Source organism: Spea bombifrons, chromosome 4 (genome assembly GCF_027358695.1).
Source record: "Spea bombifrons isolate aSpeBom1 chromosome 4, aSpeBom1.2.pri, whole genome shotgun sequence".
Lineage (NCBI taxonomy): Eukaryota > Metazoa > Chordata > Amphibia > Anura > Pelobatidae > Spea > Spea bombifrons.
This window is the reverse complement of record NC_071090.1, coordinates 111089777-111113092: the sequence shown is the minus strand read 5'-3', so window position 1 is coordinate 111113092 and position 23316 is coordinate 111089777. Positions and strand designations below refer to the sequence as shown.

The 23316-nt window shown below is 39.0% G+C and overlaps 2 protein-coding genes across 2 annotated transcripts; both read right to left on the bottom strand.

Moving 5' to 3' along the window:
• Positions 1–16609: 16609 nt before the first annotated feature.
• LOC128491732 (olfactory receptor 11A1-like) lies at positions 16610–17563 on the bottom strand. Its single transcript, XM_053464047.1, has one exon. It carries the CDS (start codon positions 17561–17563, stop codon positions 16610–16612), a length of 954 nt encoding a protein of 317 aa, XP_053320022.1.
• Positions 17564–21710: 4147 nt separating this feature from the next.
• On the bottom strand, positions 21711–22595 carry LOC128491731 (olfactory receptor 6C4-like). Its single transcript, XM_053464046.1, has one exon. It carries the CDS (start codon positions 22593–22595, stop codon positions 21711–21713), a length of 885 nt encoding a protein of 294 aa, XP_053320021.1.
• Positions 22596–23316: the final 721 nt, after the last annotated feature.

The window sequence follows — 23316 nt, the reverse complement described above, 5'->3', positions numbered from 1 at the left end:
CAGCGATGAGATGGTTACTCACGTACCGCACAGGCGAAATGGATGATTTTAATAATATTTGCAGATCATCAGGATTTCAAAAATTGCCTTCATCTACCATTGGCTAAATTTAACCCCATGATCAAAGGGATCATGGGGTTAAAATTTAGTATCGGCCATTTTTAAAAAGGGAATGTGACTTTTTCATAGCTATATGATCACTGTGGTAACATTGGCTACCACAGTGATCATTTAGCTAGAATACTTAAACTTTTTTTTTTTATAAAGTTAAACTAGTTTATGTTTAGATAATTTAATTAGGGGGTCTCTAGGCAATTTTGATCTTTATTTATCTGCCTTTAGAGACCCCCAAATCATATTTTTTACTTTTTTTGTACATTTTTATTTTTTTAACTTAATATGTTTTATTCTTTTTTCACAAGCATTATACCATTGGAAAGGTGAGGCGATTACCTTTCCAATGGTATATGTTGGGGGTCTGTAGCTGCTTATATGCCTGAGATACAGGCATCTAAGCAGCATGCCCCCATACCTCTTTAACTGACAATTGTCAGTTTTCAATAAAGTTGCGCGGTGACGTCATCGCGTCATTACGCGCGCCGTCACCGGCCGGATCGGGTGATCCCAGTGATGCCCTTCGAAATGAGGGGCAGATCGCCGGGGTAGGTGGTGATGGGGGTCCACAGACCTCCATCAAGGTAGGGTAGAGCTAGTGACGGCATGGTGCCGTTGTTAGCACCTGACTGGGACTGCTAGCGACGGCACCATGCCGTCGTTAGCAGTCAAGGGGTTAAAGGTGAATATCAGCCCATTGCCAGCTAACATTTCTGCATACATTACAAAAATCCCACATTGGACCAACATATTAAAAGTACAGTAGTGTCACATATACCCCCCCTCTATGTGACACACAACAGGGCGCCTTGAACTTTATTCCACAAATCGGCATACCTGGGAACTTCTGGGCTCCGGCTACCTGGAGCCTTCCCTTGCGGGACGCGGCCAGGACTGCCCACTGACATTGGGGGTGTTCTCGCTGACGGCAGCGGGAAACACCCACATTTAAAGGGGAAGTGGGTGGGGAGTGGGGCGTGTCAATACCCCGCTCCTGTGACCCGCAAGATTCGGGTCTTGACCCGGAGAGTTCCCAGGTGTGCAAATAGGAGACCAGTTTTCACTAACTAACAGTAATGGTGGATGTACCGGCATAACCAAAGCCTGTGTAGATTGCTAGCTTTTATGGGCCCCAACTATTTGTCCCAACTATTGGTACCAACTGCCCCTAGGGTGAAGCCTGGGATGGGTGGCAGCGTTTGAGTGCTGTGGAAGTTATATAGGTTATACATAAATGATATATGTTGATTATTGTATTCCTGTGTTACCTTCATTTTTACTGCTATATATATTATCGCACAGCTTTGTGTTTTTGAGCAATACACGGTTATTTGTTACCCCTGTGTCGAGGGTTACTGCTAACCTTGCTTAAAATATAATCCTGACTCAGTTGACTAATTAGTTTCATATATTATTAATTAGACCCATTCTTTGATACATTCCATATTATTATTATTTATTGTTTTATATAGCGCCATCAGATTCCATAGCGCTGTACAGTTCACCCCCTACTTTTTCTCCTAACCATAAATGTTAGACAGCAATTTCTTTGTTCTGAAAGTATAGAAAAACTGGTTTTACATTACTTAACGAAAACAAGATGGCTCTGATTCCAGTTTGTTTCTGTATCTAATAACATATAACAAGGTGAGTAGGTCATTAGTAACTTTAGTAAGTGTGATCTCAGTAGAAATGTTTCAGTTAGCACATGCATCTGTCATCTTCTAATGTCTTCCTTTATGGACATCCTTGATGAGACAGGGAATCACTGTCAATGAAGCTGTGGCCCTAGTTTAACCTACCCTATTTGTTGTATAAATGCTCCGGGAAGACCTGGTTCTGATGGCAAAGGAATGGGAGGTGATTTAGGGTGAGGATTTCCTGGGGTTGGGGGCCATTTTTTAATGACCTGGGCTGCTCGCCTCTCCCTCTTCTTACATGGCCAGTTTGGTGAAAGATGTTTGCTGACCTTGTCAGTCTGGGGTGCGGCAGCTTGCTAGATATTCAGGGAGTTAAGATCAGTGTTGGTAACAACCAGTGGGAGGTTCCTTGCTGGTTGGCGCTTGGAACCTCGTGTCTGGGAGAAGAGATCTGGGTATGTCCCTTCCCTAGTGTTTGGTCCTGGTACCAGGATAACTTGGCAAGCCTGGTGGGTTTGTTGTATATATTTGGATGTTTTGTGATTTTTGAGTCATTGTCTTTAACGCAACTATGTTTATTGTTTGAGGTTTTGGCATTGCAATGACTTTAATAATTAAATTGGCTGTAGCCTATTCTTACCCAAAATAATTTTGGTGGTTGTGGTTTTATTATTGGGGTAATCGGGAGGTAACCTTAGGGGAGCTGTCATCACTCGACCACAGAGCCAGGAAGCATCTCACCAAGGCAGCCTTAATCTCTTGGTTCCTGAGGCTGTATATAATAGGGTTGCAAAATGGGGTTCCCAAGGTGTATAGGAGAGATACAGCCTTATTGACATTAAATGATTGTCTTTTGGTGGGAACCATGTAAATAGTGATTAGTGTTCCATAGTAGGTACTCACTACAGACAGGTGAGAGCTGCAGGTGGAGAAGGCTTTCTGCCTCCCCGTGCTGGAGGGAATTCCAAAGATAGTGATGAAAATCGACAGATATGTGAAAACAATAAAGAAAAATGGTGCAACAGTAAAAAGAACAGCAAAGGTAAAGTATGTGATGTCAACAATGGTATGATCTGAGCAAGACAGCTCCAAAATAGGTGCTGTATCACAAAAATAATGGTCAATTGTCACATTGGGGCCACAGAACTCTAAATCACATATGAGTGAAACAGTAAATAACATTGACATAATGGCTAGAAGCCAAGACCAGAGGACTAGTTGGGATTGAAGCCTTTGATCCATGATAGAGGTGTATCTGAGCGCCTGGCAGATGGCTAAATACCGGTCATAGGACATCACAGTAAGAAGAAGACACTCAACACCAGCTGCAACACCATACAAGAAATACTGCATGATGCAGCCAGCAACAGATATTTTGCCTCCTCCATTAATTATAAGATGGATCATGTAAGGAGCTATATTTGTGGAGAGCAGAATATCGGACAGTGATAACTGAGCGAGGAAGAAATACATGGGAGATTTCAAGTTATGAGCCTTCAGCACCAACGCAATAATCAACAGGTTCCCCACCACTGCCAAGGTGTAGATCAAAAGAAATGGAAGAAATAGCAGAGGACTAAAAAAATGGAGCTCCTGAAATCCCAGCATTGAGAATTCTGTCACTTTTGTTGTATTGACCATAAACATGGCCTAAAAAAAAGGAAAAAGAAATATATTATTCATTAGGTCACTATTAATGATATCACGCAATCGCCTTTCCGGTGATGAATTTGCCTTAAAACTCAGTATAGATTTTTTCCCAAATAAGAAATATAAAAAAAGGTATGAACTAAAATTCTTTATATACATAATGGCATAGATTTGTACGTGTGGATAATCCTTAATCTTTAAATGGACTTTGCATTTTTAAGGACCAAAGTCTACTGCAGTATACTACACACACATATACATATTCTTCTACATACACACACTACCTCCATAATAAAGTGATGATGCTTTCCCCAACAAATATTGTATGATGTAGACATACATTAAATAATTGCAGTGTGCCTAAAACCAATACAAAAAATATATAGGTGTTTAATATTTTAGGAAAAGTTTTTCGGATTATATTACTATATGAGGGAGCCATGTGTGACCTGGTAACTAATAATATTCATATATCGCCAGTGAGACAGAGGCATTCAATGGTGCCGATGGGGCATTATTTACTGAAAGAGCTCTAAGTAGTTTCACCACCTATAGTAGAAGAATAAAAACATGGATTAACAAGAAAAATGTCATCTTAATCCTCGGTCGAAATATTTTTCAAGTATCTTTATTCTTTATTATATCTCAGTTGGCATCCAATCTCTACACACGACTAAAACTCACCATCAGCGATAAAAGCCCACCGGTAAACGCACCGTAAATCTGGTCTTTGTCGCTACACAACTAGATGGGAAGATTAAAGAATTTTGAGGGATGAATGAAAAACAACAAATGAAAAAGGTGAAATATCAGTCTTTTGTGATAGAATCCGGCAGACATAATTTCAGTGCAATGAGTTCACTTTACACGCTGCAGAGGTTTTTATACCTTTTGCAGAATCCACAGGAAAGGATGACATGATTTCTGTGTAGGGACACCGGGGACGAGTATTACACAGGAGGGATGATACGCAGCTGGAACCAGACCCGTAACATTGATTGTATCATCAAAATAAATATTTACGTGATTCCTTAGGATTACAAGCTGGATGGCTTAAAAAAAACATCTGAACATACGGGGGTCTATTAATTACAATACATTTATGCCAAAGCCATCAAGAAGGGATTTAATACAAAAACACATCATTTTCACTCAAATAAACTTTTGTGGGTGAAATGAGTTCTTCAGTGCAACAGATCCCCAGTCACTCAACACCCACACATATTCAACATCTTTTTCCAAGACCAAGAAGTGATTAAGGCTTGAGTTGTTATAGCAAGAACAATGAGTAGACTAGATGGGATGAATTGTTCTTCTCTGCAGTAAAATTCTATAATTCAAAATATAGGATAATGAGATGAAAGGAGATAGACTAGACTTGTGCATTCGTCTTCGGGCGAACATGAAAACGAACACGAAGAGTCCGTTTTTTTGTTCATTCCGAAGAAACGTAGAAGAGAAGACAGTGCCGCTAAAACGTAGACGAAGACGAAGACTCACCAATTGGTTGATGCCAGAGGAAGACCCTGCAGGTGACCAATAGGCTCACTCGCACGGCCCCTTACCACTAGTTGCTATGGAAAAAGAAAAGAAAAGAAAAGGAAAAGGAAAAGGAAAAAGAAAGAAAAAAAAGAAAAAGAAACCTGGGACCTTGCTGCAACAGTTAAAAGTCTGTGCCAGCGACCAACAAAGTCGCTGCTACGAACATTTAACTTAGCATAATATCTTATTATAACATCGGACACAATACTGCCCTCTATTGGTAAGATACATTGAGTAGGATAATAAGTTATGCTACTCAATGTAAAACCAACAGAGGGCAGCACTCTGTCCGATGATATATTAGCCATATGTGGTAGTGTGTTCATTTGCATTTATTAATTTTTTAAATAAAATATATTCCCATGATCCGCTGGTCTCCTCGCTGTTGTTGAACTTGTAAACTCTTTCTTTCTATTTATTTTGGGGGGTTTTTTTGTATTAAACCATTATACAAAAGGATCATGGGAATATATTTTATTTGAATAAATGCAAATGAGCACACTAGCACATATGGCTAATATATGTTTGGACAGAATGCTGCCCTCTGTTGGTTAGATACATTAAGTAGCATAATAACTTTGGATTTCAAGCATATGGAACAATGCTACTCAATGTATAACCAATAGAGGGCAGCATTCTGTCCGAACATATATTAGCCATATGTGGCAGTGTGCTCATTTGCATTTATTCAAATAAAATATATTCCCATGATCCTTTCGTCTAACAGTTTAATACAAAAAAACCCCAAATAAATAGAAAAAAAGAGTTTGCAAGTTCGACAGAAATAATGTTTGCGAGTGCGGACATTTAACTGTTGCAGCGGGGAGACCAGCGGATCATGGGAATATATTTTATTTAAATAATTAATAAATGCAAATGAGCACACTGCCACATATGGCTAATATATCTTTGGACAGAATGCTGCCCTCTGTTGGTTTTACATTGGGTAGCATAATATTCTGCCCGATAATATATAAGATATATATGGTAGTGTGCTCATTGGTCGCCAGCAGGAGGCCCCCTGTTGGCGACCAATAGAGTTGCTCATGCGGACATTTAAACTCCTGGTGCCAGAGCTGCTGCAGTACGCGTTAACCCCGTATTAAACCCTTAACCGGAAAAAACGAACATGAAGAATGTCCACGAATTTTCGCCCGAAGAGAAGACAGGAACGGGCCAATATTCGCAAAATACGAAGATTTCTTTTTTGCCGAAGACGAGCACAAAGACGAAGATGAAGAGCCCCCTGATGCCCAAGTCTAAATTAGACAGAAGTAAAAGAGGAACAACTCCTGAAAATGAGGAGGGATCCCCAACAAACCAAAAATGAAGGAGAAGGCTCTTGATTTCCATTTGAATTTAATTTTTTTGTCTTAAAGCTCTTTTACTCCCTCTCACTCTCTATCTAATTTCTATGACAACCACTTCTGTGTTTCAGTTTCCCTTCTTCACTTTTTCAATCCTCAGTTCCACAACTCCCTCTTACTCTGCTTCCCTACTGTACCTTTGTTTCTGTATCGGCATTCTTCTTTTCTCTTCAGAGTACTTCCACAATAGGGATGACCCTCCACACATGGGGACAACCAATTCCCCCAATTAAGAAGAAGAAGCAGAATCAAAGACAGAACAGCAAATGGGAAAGGTAGCAGAATTGGGGATGGAGCAGTAGAGAAAGGAGAAGCAAAGGGAAAACAGAGAAGTTGAGATGGAAAAGCAGTAATTGGACAAGGTAGGGACATAATGAGTGAGAGGGTGCATGACTGAAGTACCCCCCCATCTCCGGGCCAGGCCCCCTCCACCCAAGTGACCTTGACCCAATAACGACAGACACATGAAACTTGGGTTGAAAAGGCCGCAGCCAATTTTATTTATTAACCAAATCGATGCCACGCAACCTTAGGCCCAACACCTCGTTGCATTAACAGGGCAAAGACTACCAACTGAACACATAAATATAATAAATAACATCAATAAACATACATCATTTAGAAAAACCATAAAGCCTACCAGGTAAACTAGGAACCACCACACAGGGAAGGATATACCAAGATGCCCAAACCTGAGGCTCCCAGCACCATGGCTGTGACAGCATAAATACCCCCAAGATAACACAGCGGGAGGGAGAGCGGGACAAACAACACAAGGTAAGGTGAATACAAAATGTCCCTAAGCCTTGTGTCACAAGCCCCTAAATAACTAACCCCAAACCCCATCCCCAACCTACCAAAACTGGCACCAAAGCCTGGCTTTACTTGGGAGCCCAGTCAAGGCCCACTCTGGCCATGCTGAACCCCACGGGCATCAGCCTCCTCTGGTAGATCAAGAAGAGGCTTTGTAGCCAGAGCATGTACAATGTATTTCAGGAGCAAACTGTATCCCCGAAAAGGGTAAAATCTGGCAGGGGCACCCACCGCCACTCTGGGTGTACTCCTGGTTACGTGAAAATCATAGCAAAACCTATGGGCGATACTTGTATAGGTATGTACCAATTAACTTTTCTTATCTATTGGACGTTAAATCAGTTTATTTGTTTTATCAAAATCATGTAACCGGAATGGAATTTTTACTTAATCATACTCTCTACAAATCTAATTAGAATTGGATCCCTAGTACTGAACTCAGATTACATGCCAGGCAAAATACAATTATATACTTGAGAAGACATAATATAGTATTCTCTAATATATAATGAATAAGGAAAAAAAGGGTATACAATAATATACTAATCTTACAGTTATGAAAAATGCAATATTATACAATGCTTAAAATACAATTAATTAGTTTCATATATTAGTACCGTATTTGTTTGATTATAAGACGACCCTGATTATAAGACAACCCCCAAAATCTAAATATTAATTCAGGAAAAAAAGAAAAAACCTGAATATAAGACCACCTTACAGGAAAAAAGTTTTACCAGTAAATGTTAATTCATGTAAACCAAGAAAAAATATTTTTTGTTTTTATTTCCTTTTATTTGGCCAACCTGCCCCCCCAGTTATGCACATCTGCCCCCAGGCTTGCCACTCTGCCCCCAGAAATACCTTATACCCCCCTATTTGCCACTCTGCCCCATGATGTGCCTTTTAACCCTCTTTATGCCACTCTGCCTCCAGAAATGTCTTATACCCTCCTATATGCCACTGTGCCCCATGATATGCTTTTTAACCCCCTATATGCCCCTCTGTCCCATGATATGCCTTATACCCTTATATGCTACTCTGGCATATAGGGGGTTAAAAGGCATATCATGGGGCACAGTGGCATATAGGGGGTTAAAAAAGGCATATATATATATATATATATATATATATATATATATATAACTGTTAATAGCAATCACACTCCTATCAAGCCCAGGCAGCCAGTACATGCTGGAACCTGGGGATGATAGGAGTGTGATTACAGCCTCCCTATGTCATGCTACCACCACCCCCCTTACACATCCATGCTATCACACACTCATTCACAAACATTTAAATACTCGTTCATTCCATTAATCACACATACTTGCTCATAAACCCTCCCCCACCCCCTTACTTGAACTGCAGATCTCTCACCTCGTCTTATAATCGAGCAAATACGGTTATTAGAGCCATTCTGTGGTACATTCCACAGTCACTATTAAGCTACTCAAACCTCCTACTTTTTGTCCTAACCATAAATGTTGTATAATTGGGCAATACTTTGGAATATGGACATACTTGCTTAGACAGCAAGAATAGAAAAAATGTTTTTACATTACTTAAAGAAAAAAAGATGGATCTGATTCCAGTGTGTTTCTGCATGAGTCTAATAATATATAACATTTTATGTTTTTAAAAGTGAGTAGGTCATTAGTAACTTTAGTAAGTGTGATCTCAGTAGATTTCAGTGTTTCAGTTGGCACATGCATCTGTCATCTTATAATGTTATGTACGTCAATCGTCCTTTATGGACATCCTTGATGAGAAAGGGAATCACTGTCGATGAAGCTGTGGCCCTAGTTTAACCTACCCTATTTGTTGTATAAATGCTCCAGGAAGACCTGGTTCTGATGGCAAAGGAATGGGAGGTGATTTAGGGTGAGGATTTCCTGGGCTTGGGAGCCATTTTTAATGACCTGGGTTGCTCATCTCTCCCTTTTTGGGAGTTTGTCAGTCTGGGGTCCGGCAGCTTGCTAGGTATTCAGGGAGTTAATACGGTTTTAAAATCAGTGGTGGTAACAACCGGTGGGAGGTTCCTTGCTGGTTGGCACTTGGATCCTTATGTCTGGGAGAAGGGATCTGGGTATGTACCTTCCCTAGTGTTTGGTCCTGGTACCAGGATAACTTGGCAAGCCTGGTGGGTTTGTTGTATATATTTGGATGTTTTGTGATCTTGGAGTTATTGTCTTTAACGCAACTATGTTTATTGTTTGAGATTTTGGCGTTACAATGACTTTAATAATTAACTTGGCTGTGGCCTATTCTTACCCAAAATAATTTTGGTGGTTGTGTTTTTATTATTGGGGTAATCGGGAGGTAACCTTAGGGGGGCTGTCATAACTCGACCACAGAGCCAGGAAGCATCTCACCAAAGCAGTCTTGATCTCTTGGTTCCTGAGGCTGTATATGATAGGGTTACAAAATGGGGTTCCCAGGGTATATAGGAGAGATACAACCTTATTGACATTAAATGATTGTCTTTTGGTGGGAACCATGTAAATAGTGATTAGTGTTCCATAGTAGGTACTCACTACAGACAAGTGAGAGCTGCAGGTGGAGAAGGCTTTCTGCCTCCCCGTGCTGGAGGGAATTCCAAAGATAGTGATGAAAATCGACAGATATGTGAAAACAATAAAGAAAAATGGTGCAACAGTAAAAAGAACAGCAAAGGTAAAGTATGTGACGTCAACAATGGTATGATCTGAGCAAGACAGCTTCAGAATAGGTGCTGTATCACAAAAGTAATGGTCAATTGTCACATTGGGGCCACAGAAATCTAAATCACATATGAGTGAAATAGTAAATAATGTTGACAAAATGGCTAGAAGCCAAGACCAGAGGACTAGTTGGGATTGAAGCCTTTGATCCATGATGGAGGTGTATCGGAGCGCCTGGCAGATGGCTAAATACCGGTCATAGGACATCACAGTGAGAAGAAGACACTCAGCACCAGTTGAAACACCATAGAAGAAAAACTGTGTGATGCAGCCAGCAACAGATATTTTGCCTCCTCCATTAATTATAAGATGGATCATGTAAGGGGCTGTATTTGTGGAGAGCAGAATATCGGACAGTGATAACTGAGCGAGGAAGAAATACATGGGAGATTTCAAGTTATGAGACTTCAGCACCAACACAATAATCAGCAGGTTCCAGACCACTGCCAAGGTGTAGATCAAAAGGAATGGAAGAAATAGCAGAGGACTAAAAAAATGGAGCTCCTGAAATCCCAACATTGAGAATTCTGTCACTTTTGTTGTATTGACCATAAACATGGCCTAAAAAAAAGGAAAGGAAATATATTATTCATTAGGTCACTATTAATGATATCACGCAATCGCCTTTTCGGTGATGAATTCGCCTTAAAACTCAGTGTGGAATTGTTTTTCCCCAAATAAGAAAAAAATGCATCTGAACTGAAATTCTTTATATACATAATGGCATTGATTCGTACATGTGAATAATCCCCTTATTAAGAATTTTGAGGGTAATGGACTTTGCGATCCTAAGGACCAAAGTCTACTTCAGTACACACATAAACATATTCTTTGAGTATCATAATGATATACATACACATACTACCTCTATAATAAAGTGATGATGCTTTCCCCAACAAATATTGTATGATGTAGCCATGGATTAAATAATTGCAGTGTGCCAGAATCTCTGTTTATCATGAAACATATCTGTATGCTGATAGATAATCGTCATATAGATGTGCAAACACACATATGTATAAATCTGCTTTATTATAACAATAAAATAATAATAACACAGGGGAATAATTTGTTCTTAATATTTGTATGTAACATTGTCACATAAAATGAAAAAATAGGTATATGTAATATTTTAGGAACATCAATTTTCAGATTGTTACTAAATATTGAGAAAATATTGAGTAAAAAAAGTAACTAATAATATTCATTTATAAAAAGAGATAAAAAATACAGACAGTCACTGGTCCCTATGGGGCATTATTTACCGAAAGAGCTCAAAGTCGTTTCTCCTCCTACTGTAGAAGAATAAAAACAGGGATTAACAATAAGAAAAAATGTCATCTAAATCCTCGGTCGAAATATTTTTCAAGTATCTTTATTATTTATTATATCTTAGTTGGCATCCAATCTCTACCATCAGCGATACAAGCCCATCGGTAAACTCACCGGAAGCCGGGTATTTTCTGATACACAACTAGATGGGAAGATTAAAGAAATTTGGCAGAAGTATAAAAAAAAAACAAATAAAAAATTTAAAATATGACTCATTTGTGATAGAATCCAGCAGACATAATCTCAGTGCAATGAGTTCACTTTACACGCTGCAGAGGTTTTTATACCTTTTGCAGAATCCACAGGAAAGGATGACATGATTTCTGTGTAGGGACACCGGGGACGAGTATTACACAGGAGGGATGATACGCAGCTGGAACCAGACCCCGTAACATTGATTGCATCATCAAAATAAATATTTTTGTGATTTCTTAGGATTACAAGCTGGATGGCTGTAAAAAAAACACCTAAACATACGGGGGGCCTATTGATTACAATACATTTATGCCAAAGCCATCAAGAAGGGATTTAATACAAAAACACGTCATTTCCACTCAAATTAACCTTTGTTGGTGAAATGAGTTTTTCAGTAGAACCGATCCCCAGTCACTCAATGCCCAAACATATGCAACATCCTTTTTCAAGACCAAGAAGTGATTAAGTAGGAGGAGCAACCAGTAACAAATATTTGGACATTTGTACATTTTTAATTAACATTTTTTTTTTTATTTCTACAAATGTTCGAAAATGCAGAGGTATCCCCAACAAAAAAAAAAACAAAAATGCACAAGAAGGCTCTGAATTCAACAACTGCTCCCGTGTTGCTGTTTCCTTTCTTCACTTCTACAATCCTCCATATCCTCAGTTCCGCGGCTCCCTCTGATTTTACTTCTCATGCTCTACCTTTGTTTCTGTATTTGCATTCTTTGTTCCTCTTCAGAGGACTTCCACAACATGGCTGACCCTCCACACCCACGGGGACAACCTATTGGGGAGAAGGAGAAGCAGAATCAAAGACAGAGCAGCAAAGGAGAAAGTGTAGAAGAATTGGGGATGGAGCAGTGGAGAAGGAGAAGCAAAGGGTAAAAAGAGAAAATGAGATGGAAAAGCAGTTGTTGGACGAGGTAGGAAGAGAATGAGCGAGAGGGTGAGGCCTCCTGCAGCAGATCAGGCAGAGGCTTTATAGCCGCAGAGTGTACAATGTGTTTCAGGAGCAAACCCTCTCCCCATGAGGGGTAAAATCTTGCTGGGGCACCCCCTGCCACTCCTGGCAAGGAATCCTAGTGAGTGAAGTATTAGTGACAAACTCTTTCCATACTCACAGGTGGTATTAACGGTTGGGCGAGGCCGAATCCCTCATAAAGCTTTGACTCTGATGGTTTTCCTGTGGTTCTCTTAGAATCGTTGGACACGTAGGCCAAGCTGGCTGAGCTGAATGGGGCTCAAGTGTATTTACGCAAGAGCCCAGAATCTATTTTCCAAGTTTGGTAACAAACATATGATTTATTGTTGTACTTTGTACATAAAGTAAAACTGAAATCCTTATTATCATCTTTCCTTTTACATCCTGATAACAAATCTCTGCTCACTCCATTCACCTTTTTTAAACTTTCTTTTAAAATTGTATGTGGATAATGCTGTTTTATAAATTTATTAATAGTTCTAATTCCTGTATCTTAAAATTCTCTTTTTTTTAACAATTTCTTTTATTCTCATCAATTGGCCTTTTGGGATGTTGTTGAGCCATGCTGGATTATAACTGGTATATTCAATGTAACCATTAGCGTCCATTGGACATGAATTTCAAATAATAATCATTTATATTTATATAGGAAATTAATTTATTTAGAACATAGTGATGGGACTCCCTGTACCCCAGTTGGGTACTCCCCCAAACGTTGCTTCCTTCTGCCAGGACACCAGCAATTAAACCCTTCACCGCTAGACAGAACCAACGTTGTATATAGAAGGGGGGACATCGCTGCATCAGAGCTGCGTTGGCTCTGTGGCTATCCCAAGCTTAGCTACACAGTGTGGCTATTGTCCTGAAAAGGACAATAAAGGATCATAGCAGCCCACCCCAGGAATCAGGCAACACTCATGTTGAGGTGGAAACAGGACAATTTATTTGGAAACACAGGGGTATTTAAGAAGTACAGGGGATAATTTACATACAATAGATACAGCAAGCCACACAAAGTTCTCCATCAGGTTCTCCTTTGCACACGGCTCAGTATTTGCACTCGGCCCACCGCAGCCCAGTAGGGGGTCGCTATTGTAGTCTGTGGGGAGGATGGTAAACATGGGGATGGTTCCTTGACTTCTGGCTGAAACCTGTTGGTTATCAGATCCTGGTACACATAGTGGCCGTAGAGGTCTATGTCCTGTAAGTCCTGACCCGATGGAGAGTTAAACACCCATAAACCCCCTCCCAAAAAGCAGCAACCCCAAATCTGTCCGAGCTTCACAGTCTTTAGAGTCTCTTGTAGTTTGGGAAACTTGGCACTCTGTACCAGGGGCCATAGTGTGTAGGGAGGAGGCTGGCAGTAAGAATTCTTCTTAGGGCCATCTATAGGCAAAGAACTGGGACAAAGACTAACATACAGCAGAGATTCTTAGAAGCTGGCATACAGCACTGAGCACTGGCAGATGACAGCGGACTGACTGGAGACTTAAAGGCTAGATGAGGTCATACACGAATTAGGAGGTGCTGAATGAGAGGACAGGGAATGAAAACAAAGTCCAAAAAAAACAAAATAGAAGCAAACAACAAGAACTATCTCTGAGGTTATAAAAATAAATGCTACAGCCAGGGAAGCTGGGAGCTATTCTCAGTTATAGAACGTCTTGATTATCTGATGAGCCACAGCATCCTGAGACACACATGACAGGAATCCCAGTGGCCACAGAGCCTCTTGGTGGTGACACCAGTAGGATAACAGGCTCCTATGTTCGGGGTCACTGGTTCAACTCCTTTGATTCCTGACAGCTACAGAGAACAACTTTCTCCAGCAAATCAAAAATCAAAAATCTGAAAACAAAAATCTCCTTTGTCAAGGGATGTCTTCAAGTCCTCATCATAGTTCCATGGAAAGGGACCATCAACATACCAAATGCATCTGCGACAGATACTCATCCACGTACTGTAATGCCACATGGCAGATCCAGTCCTTTTTCCTGCTGGAAACATGGGGACACTGAGTAAAAGTGTAAACTGACATAAGACTGCGATGTGCAACCGTGTGTAACCAGTAGGAGGCAACACTCATGATGCTTTTTACTGCTAATCCATTCTAGTATGTACATGCACACAGTAAAAAAAACATTGTGCTATGAGCTTGGTTGCTTAACTCATTCCGGTCCTATGTCGAATATATCAGATAAAATATTTTACCGCTTGTGGTCCAATGTCGGATTTACTGGTTGACCGCTAGGTGTCTCTTTTATAGGAAAAAGTATTTTACGGCTTGTGGTTCAACGTTGGATTTCCTAGTGACCACTAGATGTCGCTATTATCAGGAAGAATTAGCCATATTATTAGCACAGAGCGATCCTGCATGTGATTTTAGTGATGAAGATGATTATGAAAAAAAAAGTTTCATACAATAAAAAAAATATAACATAATATCTGGTCTTAGAATAGTATTTATTAATTGCTTTGTAGTTGTAAGAAAATATAACTGTATTGTATACAAATTAAAAGTATGTGTTTTTTTCTGAAAATTAAATTGTACCTGCTTGGCGCACTTAATGAAAATGTGTTGGGCAGCAAAGGGTTAAGATGAGTATAGGTAGCAAATATGAGATGGAGCTTTGTATCTGGAACAATTAAGAAAGCTGTGTTTCTTTGGAGTAAAAAAACAAAAATGCTAGTTATTTTTTTTAAATATAAACAGTCCTGCTCTCTCTGCAATTGGGGAATGGGTGGATTGTCGTAAAAAGGATATATACGGGAGCAGCAGAAAAACTTAAGTGGCTTCCTTGGGTGGAATTTCTGACCTTGGCCTAGCTCCTTGGTACCACAAAACCCTGAGCAAATGGGAGCGTTTTCTGAACTCTATTGCACCCATAAAGGTAGTGCGGACCTTGCCAGGGAATAATTGGTACTCAACGCCGCATGTGCATTAATGTTCTGTTTCTTCTATTTAATACTCTTGTACATTGTTTCAATGTTGCAGTTCCAACAAAATATATAAAACATTTTTGCTGAACACATATCGGAGTGTTGTTTGAGAGTGACATATTCCAGGAGTGGTAAATTCATACCTGAAGTACAATATATGAGAACAAAACACACAAACCCCCCACAAAGTTTGACAAAGGCTGGTGGTAAAATTAATGCATGGCAAGGGTTAAAATACCAGCAGTTGAAATAACCTGGGGTGTTTATGACTTGATGGGGTAAACTGAACTGACTGACTTCAAAGATCTCCCAAATAGGATATGTTTTCAGAATGTTCAACATGTCAAAATGTTGAAATTTGCGCGCTTTCCAAATGTGGTCTTTTAGTCCCCGAACAAACCGACAAACCTATGCATGGATGGTATCTCTGTACTCAGGAGATGTTGCTGAACACATATTGGAGTGTTGTTTGACAGTGACATATACTATGAGCGATGTATGTGGGGGAAAAAAATGCAAAAAGATTACTACCACAAACTTTGACTACGGCTTGTAGTAGAAATGCATGGAAAGTGTTAAAAGACCAATATTTCTAATACCCTGGGGATGTCTTCAAACATAGATGATTTGATGGGGTAAATTGAATTGGCTAGATTAAAAGATTTTCCAAATAGAACATGGGGGGTAAATTTTGAACATGTCAAAATTCCATGATGGAAAACTGAGTTGCATATGTTAAAAATGTGGCCGGTTACTCCTAGACAACCTGAAAAGCCCATCCATGGGGGCATCATTGTACTCAGGAGATGTTGTTGAACACATATCGGGGTGTTATTGACAGTCAGGTATACCATGAGCGGTAAATTCATACCTGAGTAAAATGTGTGTCCAAAAAACAAATGCCAAAAAATTATTTCCACAAGGTTTGACAAGGCTGGAGGTAGAATTAGTGCATGCAAAGAGTTAAAATACTAGCATTTGAAATACCCTGGGGTGTCTAGTTTTCAAAAGTATAAGGTTTGATTGAGGTTGAACTTCAACAAATAGCACATGGAGACACAATGACCAGATTGTAAAAGATTAAAAAACACAGATTAAAAAACACAAAAACCTTTTGCCTTATAACTTGCACCTAAATAATGGCACCTAAAGAAAGACCTTCCTGTCCTAAAAAAAAACAATAAATAAAAAGAGAGTAAATGAGAGAAGATTACAGCTAAACATGAGCACCGCAGAAATGTTAAAACAGCAATTGTCACGAAGGGCACAAAAAATAAATTCAGCCATTGTCATCAATTATTTCTTTCATATGCTTATCTTGGCATTACTCGACCACAGAGCCAGGAAGCATCTCACCAAAGCAGTCTTAATCTCTTGATTCCTGAGACTGTATATAATAGGGTTGAAAAATGGGGTCCCCAGGGTATATAGGAGAGATATAACCTTATTGACATTAAATGATTGTCTTTTGATGGGAACCATGTAAATAGTGATTAGTGTCCCATAGTAGGTACTCACTACAGATAAGTGAGAGCTGCAGGTGGAGAAGGCTTTTTTCCTCCCAGTGCTGGAAGGAATTCCAAAGATAGTGATAAAAATTGATATATATGTGAAAACAATAAAGAAAAATGGTGCAATAGTAAAAAGAATAACAAAGATAAAGTATGTGATGTCAACAATGGAATGGTCTGAGCAAGACAGCTCTAGAATCGGTTCTATATCACAGAAGTAATGGTCAATAACATTGGGACCACAAAACTGTAAATTACACATGAGTGAAACAGTAATCACCATTACCATAAAGGCTAGAAGCCAAGGCCAGAGGACCAGTTGGGACAGAAGCCTTTGATCCATGATGGAGGTGTAGCGGAGTGGCCAGCAGATGGCTAAATACCGGTCATAGGACATCACTGTGAGAAGAAGACACTGAGCAGCAGCTGAAAAACCATACAAGAAATACTGAATGATGCAGCCAGCAACAGATATTTTGCCTCCTCCGTTAATTATTAGATGGATCATGTAAGGGGCTATATTTGTGGTCAGCAGAATATCAGACACTGATAACTGAGTGAAGAAGAAATACATGGGAGATTTTAAGTTATGAGACTTCAGCACCAACACAATAATCAGCAGGTTCCCAACCACTGCCAAGGTATAGATCAAAAAGAATGGAACAAATAGCAGTGGACTGAAAATCTGGAGCCCTTGAAATCCCAAAATTGAGAATTCTGTCACCTTTGTTGTATTGAGTTTAAACATGGCCTAAAAAAACAAAAAGAAAGGAAACAAGTATTTTATTGAGCTCAATATTTATATTATCCCGCAATCATCCGCTCTGTGATTACTACACACATACATTCTTTGCCAGTCATAATTATATACATACACACACTACCTCTATAATATTGTATGATGTAGAAATGAACTAAATAATCGCTAAATACCTTAAATATACATGTATGCTGATAGATAATCATCATCATAAAAGACTCATGTATAAATCTCCTAAATAATAATTATAATACATGTATTATTTATATATTAATAATTTATATCTTATTATTAGTATTATTTTTATTATTATTAACAACAAAGGCAAACTTTTTTTTGTTTTTGATATTTGTATGTAAAATTATTTTTAAAATCAACAAAATTTAGTTAATATTTTAGGATGCAAATAATGTTTCAGATTATGTTGCTTTATAACGAGAGAGCCGTCTGTAACGGGGGTAACTAATAATATTTATTAATAGACAGAGAGACAAAACACAGGCAGTCACTGGTGCCTTTGGGGCATTATTTACTGAAAGAGCTCTAAGTCGTTTCACCACCTACAGTAGAAGAATAAAAACATGGATTAACCCCTTAATGACCTTGAAATGCACTGTTTTCAATGGGTTTAGGGACCGCCCATTGTCCTTAAGGGGTTAACAAGAAAAAAGTAATCTAAATCCTTGGTCAAAATATTTTTCAAGTATCTTTATTATTTATTCAATTTCAGTTGGCATCCAATCTCTACACACGACTAAAACTCACCATCAGCGATACGAGCCCACCGGTAAACTCACCGTAAGCCTGGTATTTTCTGATACACAAGAAGATTAAAGAAATTTGGCAAATGTATAAAAAACAAATGAAAAATGTAAGATATGACTCATTTGTGATAGAATCCGGCAGACATAACCTCAGTGCAATGAGTTCACTTTACACGCTGCAGAGGTTTTTATACCTTTGGCAAAATCCACACAAAAGGATGACATAAGTTCTGTGTAGAGACACCAGGGACGAGTATTACACAGGAGGGATGATACGCAGCTGGAACCAAAACCCTTAGCATTTAATAATAAACCTTTTTGTGATTTCTTGAGATTATTAGCTGGATGTAAAAAAAAACAAAAACAAAACAAAACTGTTAGAAAGCATTAGAAAAATCATACAAAGGTTAACAGCTAAGCATACTTGTTGTTGGATGTTGTTTGAGACCAAGAACTGATTACGTTTTTATAGCAGGAACAATGGTAGATGGGATAAATGGTTCTTATCTGCCGTAAAATGCTATATTTCAAAATATAGGATAATGAGATGACGGGAGATTAGAGAAAGATTAAAGTAAAACAGTAACAACTAGACGTGTGCATTCAGACTCGCACTAATTTTAATTTTAACATTTTTTTTAACATTTCTTAATTTTTTACAAATGTCTGAAAATGAGGAGGGATCCCCAACAAAACAAACAAAAATGAAGAGAAGGGTCTGAATTTTCATTTGAATTTCGTTGTTTTTTCCTCACTCTTACTCCCTCTCATCTATCTACCATCTCCGGCAACCACTTCCGTGTTTCTGTTTCCCTTCTTCACTTCTACAATCCTCCTTATCCTCAGTTCCGTGGCTCCTTCTGATTCGCTCTACCTTTGTTTCTGTATCTGCATTCTTCTTTTCTTCAAAATTCAAAATGTATGTAGTTTCCCCCCTCTAAAATAAATATATGAATGCCATATGGCATCTTAAGTTAGGTCACCGGTCAAATAAAATAAAAAAATAAAAATTCTTTTAAAAAAAATGAAATATTTACAAAAGTAAAAAAAGAAAAGTGAACAAAGACTCAAAAACAGAAATGCTGTTCATAAGTGTAAAAATGCTTTTGTTCTAAACGGGTTAATAAGTAATGTTTATTAGTCGAATAAATAACCAATATTTTTTAAAAATATTTTTGTACAATTATTAAAAATGTAAAAACAAAAAAACCACCTGATCAGTAATACAATTAATCTGGATGAGGCACATTGCCCAAATATTCCCTTTATCCCCAGTTAAAAGTGAATGAATAACCATTTGTGGACATCATTGGGAATAAAAAGGTGGCGCATGAACATCCTTTCTTTACATTTGTATTCTAAGGTTAGGACTTATTTTTTTAACGACTATTTTTGTTCAAATTGTATCACTTTTTAATTTTGAAGAATTACTGAATACATTTTGAGGAAACCTTTCTTTCCTAAGCCCACTTGGGTACAATTAGCGTCCATTCTCTGTGGATTTACTTCTCATGATGAAAGGAAGCCTCTTGAGTATTCTTGAAAATGTAGCCCTAGAAAATGGAATGCCATAAAAAAAACAAAAAACAAAGCCATTCTGGATAAAATGATGGTCAACAACAGTATCGGCGGGAATCTCACGATTGCAAGAATTTTTGGGAAACATCATAGAGTAGATGTGAATTGGCCAACAGTCTCCGTTTTCATATTATCCTTTACATGATCGGGGATGTGACTTGCAAGCCCCTACTCACCTTAACAAACAAATGTGGGTCAACCATATCCCCCATTAACCATGGGGATACAGTAATCGCCTCCTGTTCTTCTGTCTTGTGCAGGTTGGGGATGATTAAAGAACCTAGGCTAGGTGTATTGTCCTACGGACTCCAGCCATACCGTCTCATCATCCCATCCTATTTACAGTAAAATTAAATTACCCTTGTGTGGCACTTTTGTCAACCACGTCAACCAACCCTTTGGGGTTAGGAGTATTAATGAAATACTCCTAGCAAACATTACAGGTAGCCAATTCCTTCCTACGAGGGATACTCAGAGCTAGGTCAAGTACGTAGAAACATTTTTACTATTTAATGAAAACATTTTTTTTAGCTCATGACTGCACACACCTGCGTGGGCAGGCAGGGGTTAACAGGTTTGAGGATACAGAGATGGCACTTTTCATGCATATCATTTATCAACCAAATCAAAATAAATGCATAATAGCCAGCAATGGAAGAGGAATGAAACCAATTCTGCTCATGTCCCTTCCTGCCTGCCCCTTCCTGCCTGTCAGGCACAGTAGATCGATCCTTGTCTCACCATTTCTGGAAGGGGCCCGCTTTTATATCTTTAGGAAGTCTATGATAAGCTGCCTGCCAAAGCATACTCATTAAATCTTATCTAAAACATGTGGTTGCTTTCATCACAGCAAATTTACTGACTTTCATCTTGCACTAGTTGCTTCCTTAACAAGTAACCCTCACGCCAGCATGTCTTCATCACACTGTTAACCCTTTTGCATCACAACCCTCTTCCATTCTATCGGTCAGGGAATGCAAGTATGGCATGAAATGTGGTCCATGCCAACGCAGAGAGATTTGTTTTTCTTTTTAACCATTTATTTTATGTATTTTTATCTATATTTTTGCTTGTATGTAGGAGTTTCAATTCACATTAACTCAAATCCCTGAATTTCTTAGGATGTTTTGCTCCTTCTTCCACTTTTCCCACATCCACCATGGATGGATTGTAGGCCCCCTTTCTTGGGGTAAGTTGATGTCTTCTTCCACTGAATTTGGTGAGCGCTTCTTGGTTCCTGACTCAGGCTGTTCTTGTGACCACGGCACCTGTCTGCTAATTTAGGATGGTTCATGTTCAATATGGTGTTGGTGGCTAAACCTGTTGACTACTGTTTGACTACCTAACCTGTTTGTCCCACAGTCCCTGACCTTAGTTTCTGCCTACGCCATCTACAGTTGACTTTCTTGTTTAATTCCGACCATCCTACTCCTTAGTTTGGCCTTTTTTCTGTCCAGGATTCCTGCTACCTGCTTAAAGAGTTACAATTGCTTGCTTTTTTCCAGCTCTCATACACTCGTAGCTCCTGCAGGCCAGTCTATGAGAGTTGTTTTTTATTTTTATAAGTGTTAATGTGAGTTGGCCTTTTGTCCAACTTACTGGAATTTGATGCAGCAAACTTGCAGTTTTAGCCAACTTGCAACCCCCCACTCTAAAGTGAATAAACATGTCTGATATAAAAATCCCCCAATAGGGATGAAGTAGTTTAGACGTGTGCAGTGCATAACCATGCAACTAGCGCTTCAAAATATACTTTATTCAAATTCTACAGAACAATCATATCCCCCCAATAATCATCTCTTGGGCGCTAGTGTCACTTGGCCATCTGGGCACAGAGCCAAGAAGCCGTTCATCATGGCAGTCTTAATGTCTTGATTCCTGAGGCTGTATATGATTGGGTTGCAAAATGGGGTTCCTAAGGTATATAGGAGCGATATCACCTTATTGACATTAAATGATTGACCTTTGGTGGGAACCATGTAAATAGTGATTAGAGTCCCATAGTAGATACTTACTACAGTCAAATGAGAACCACAGGTGGAAAAGGCTTTCTGCTTCTTAGTGTGGGAAGAAAGTCTAAAAATGGTCATAAAAATGGAAATATATGTGAAAACTATGAAGAGAAATGGGATAAGAGTGACAATAATAGCGGTCATAAAAAAAGTAATATCAAGAAAGGTATGATCTGAACAAAATAGCTCCAGAATAGGTGCTAAATCACAGAAATAATGGTCAATAACATGAGAGCAGAACTGCAAATTACACATGAGTGAAAGAGCAAAAAGAATTATCATAAAGGCTACAAGCCATGAGCAAAGGATGAGTTGGAGCTGGAGCCTTAGATTCATGATTGAGGTGTAATGGAGCGGCCAACAAATAGCCAAATATCGGTCATAGGACATCACTGCGAGAAGAAAACATTCAGCGGTACCCGAAACACAATAGAAAAAGTACTGTGTGAGGCAGCCAGTAATAGATATCGTGCTTCCTCCGTTAATGATAAGATGGAGCATATAAGGAGTAATGTCTGTGGTGAGCAGAATATCAGATAATGATAACTGAGTGAGGAAGAAATACATGGGAGATTTCAGGCTTTGAACCTTCAGGACCAACACAATAATCAGCAGGTTCCCGACCAATGTCAAGATGTAGATCAAAAGGAATGGAACAGATATCATCGGACTAAAAATCTGGAGGTCCTGAAATCCCAGAATTGGGAATTCAGTCACTTTTGTCATATTAAATTGAAACATAGCCTAAAAAAAAGAAAATATATTTAGTATGAGTTACCATTAGTCCTACCTTCCACTCCCTAGAACTTTTAGGATATTAAGAACATCTTGTTTAATTAACTTTGGCTTACAATTGAGTTGAAAAAAGGAATATGAGAGCAGATCTTAAGTCCTGGAGTGTGGGGTACAAATCACTCAAATAAGTCTGAAGAAGTAGGGTGAGCACATCAGCCATGCTTTCCAAGGCATTTCATTTTTACATATTGCTGACTAGCCCAGATAAAGTGTTGTATGGGGATGTATAACTGACTAATTGGTTCCCTTCCATAAGTCTATGCATCCTCTATACCGCAGGGGGGATCAGGGAGGTTGCCATTCTGGCGAAGGTGGCCTCCGAGTTATGTCCACAGAGATGCAGACAAACAAAGAAGATAGCAGATTAAGCATTGAAGATTGAATATAAAGACGGAAAATGCATAGGATGATGCAGGAGCGGATATGGTTGGCAGAGAAGGTAGGTAAACATTTAGAGAGTGAACGAGAATGAGAGTGGGAATGAGAGTGAATGAACGAAGGGCAACAAATTAAATTCCCGAATCAAAAAGGCCCCCCTGAATTTTCTCCTGAAACAAAATCGGCAGAGAATGAAATTTATTACCTGGAAACG

Bases quoted from the DNA above. Each gene is read 5' to 3' on its own strand.
- LOC128491732 (XM_053464047.1), bottom strand. From the start codon at position 17,563: ATGTTTAAACTCAATACAACAAAGGTGACAGAATTCTCAATTTTGGGA.
- LOC128491731 (XM_053464046.1), bottom strand. From the start codon at position 22,595: ATGATATCTGTTCCATTCCTTTTGATCTACATCTTGACATTGGTCGGG.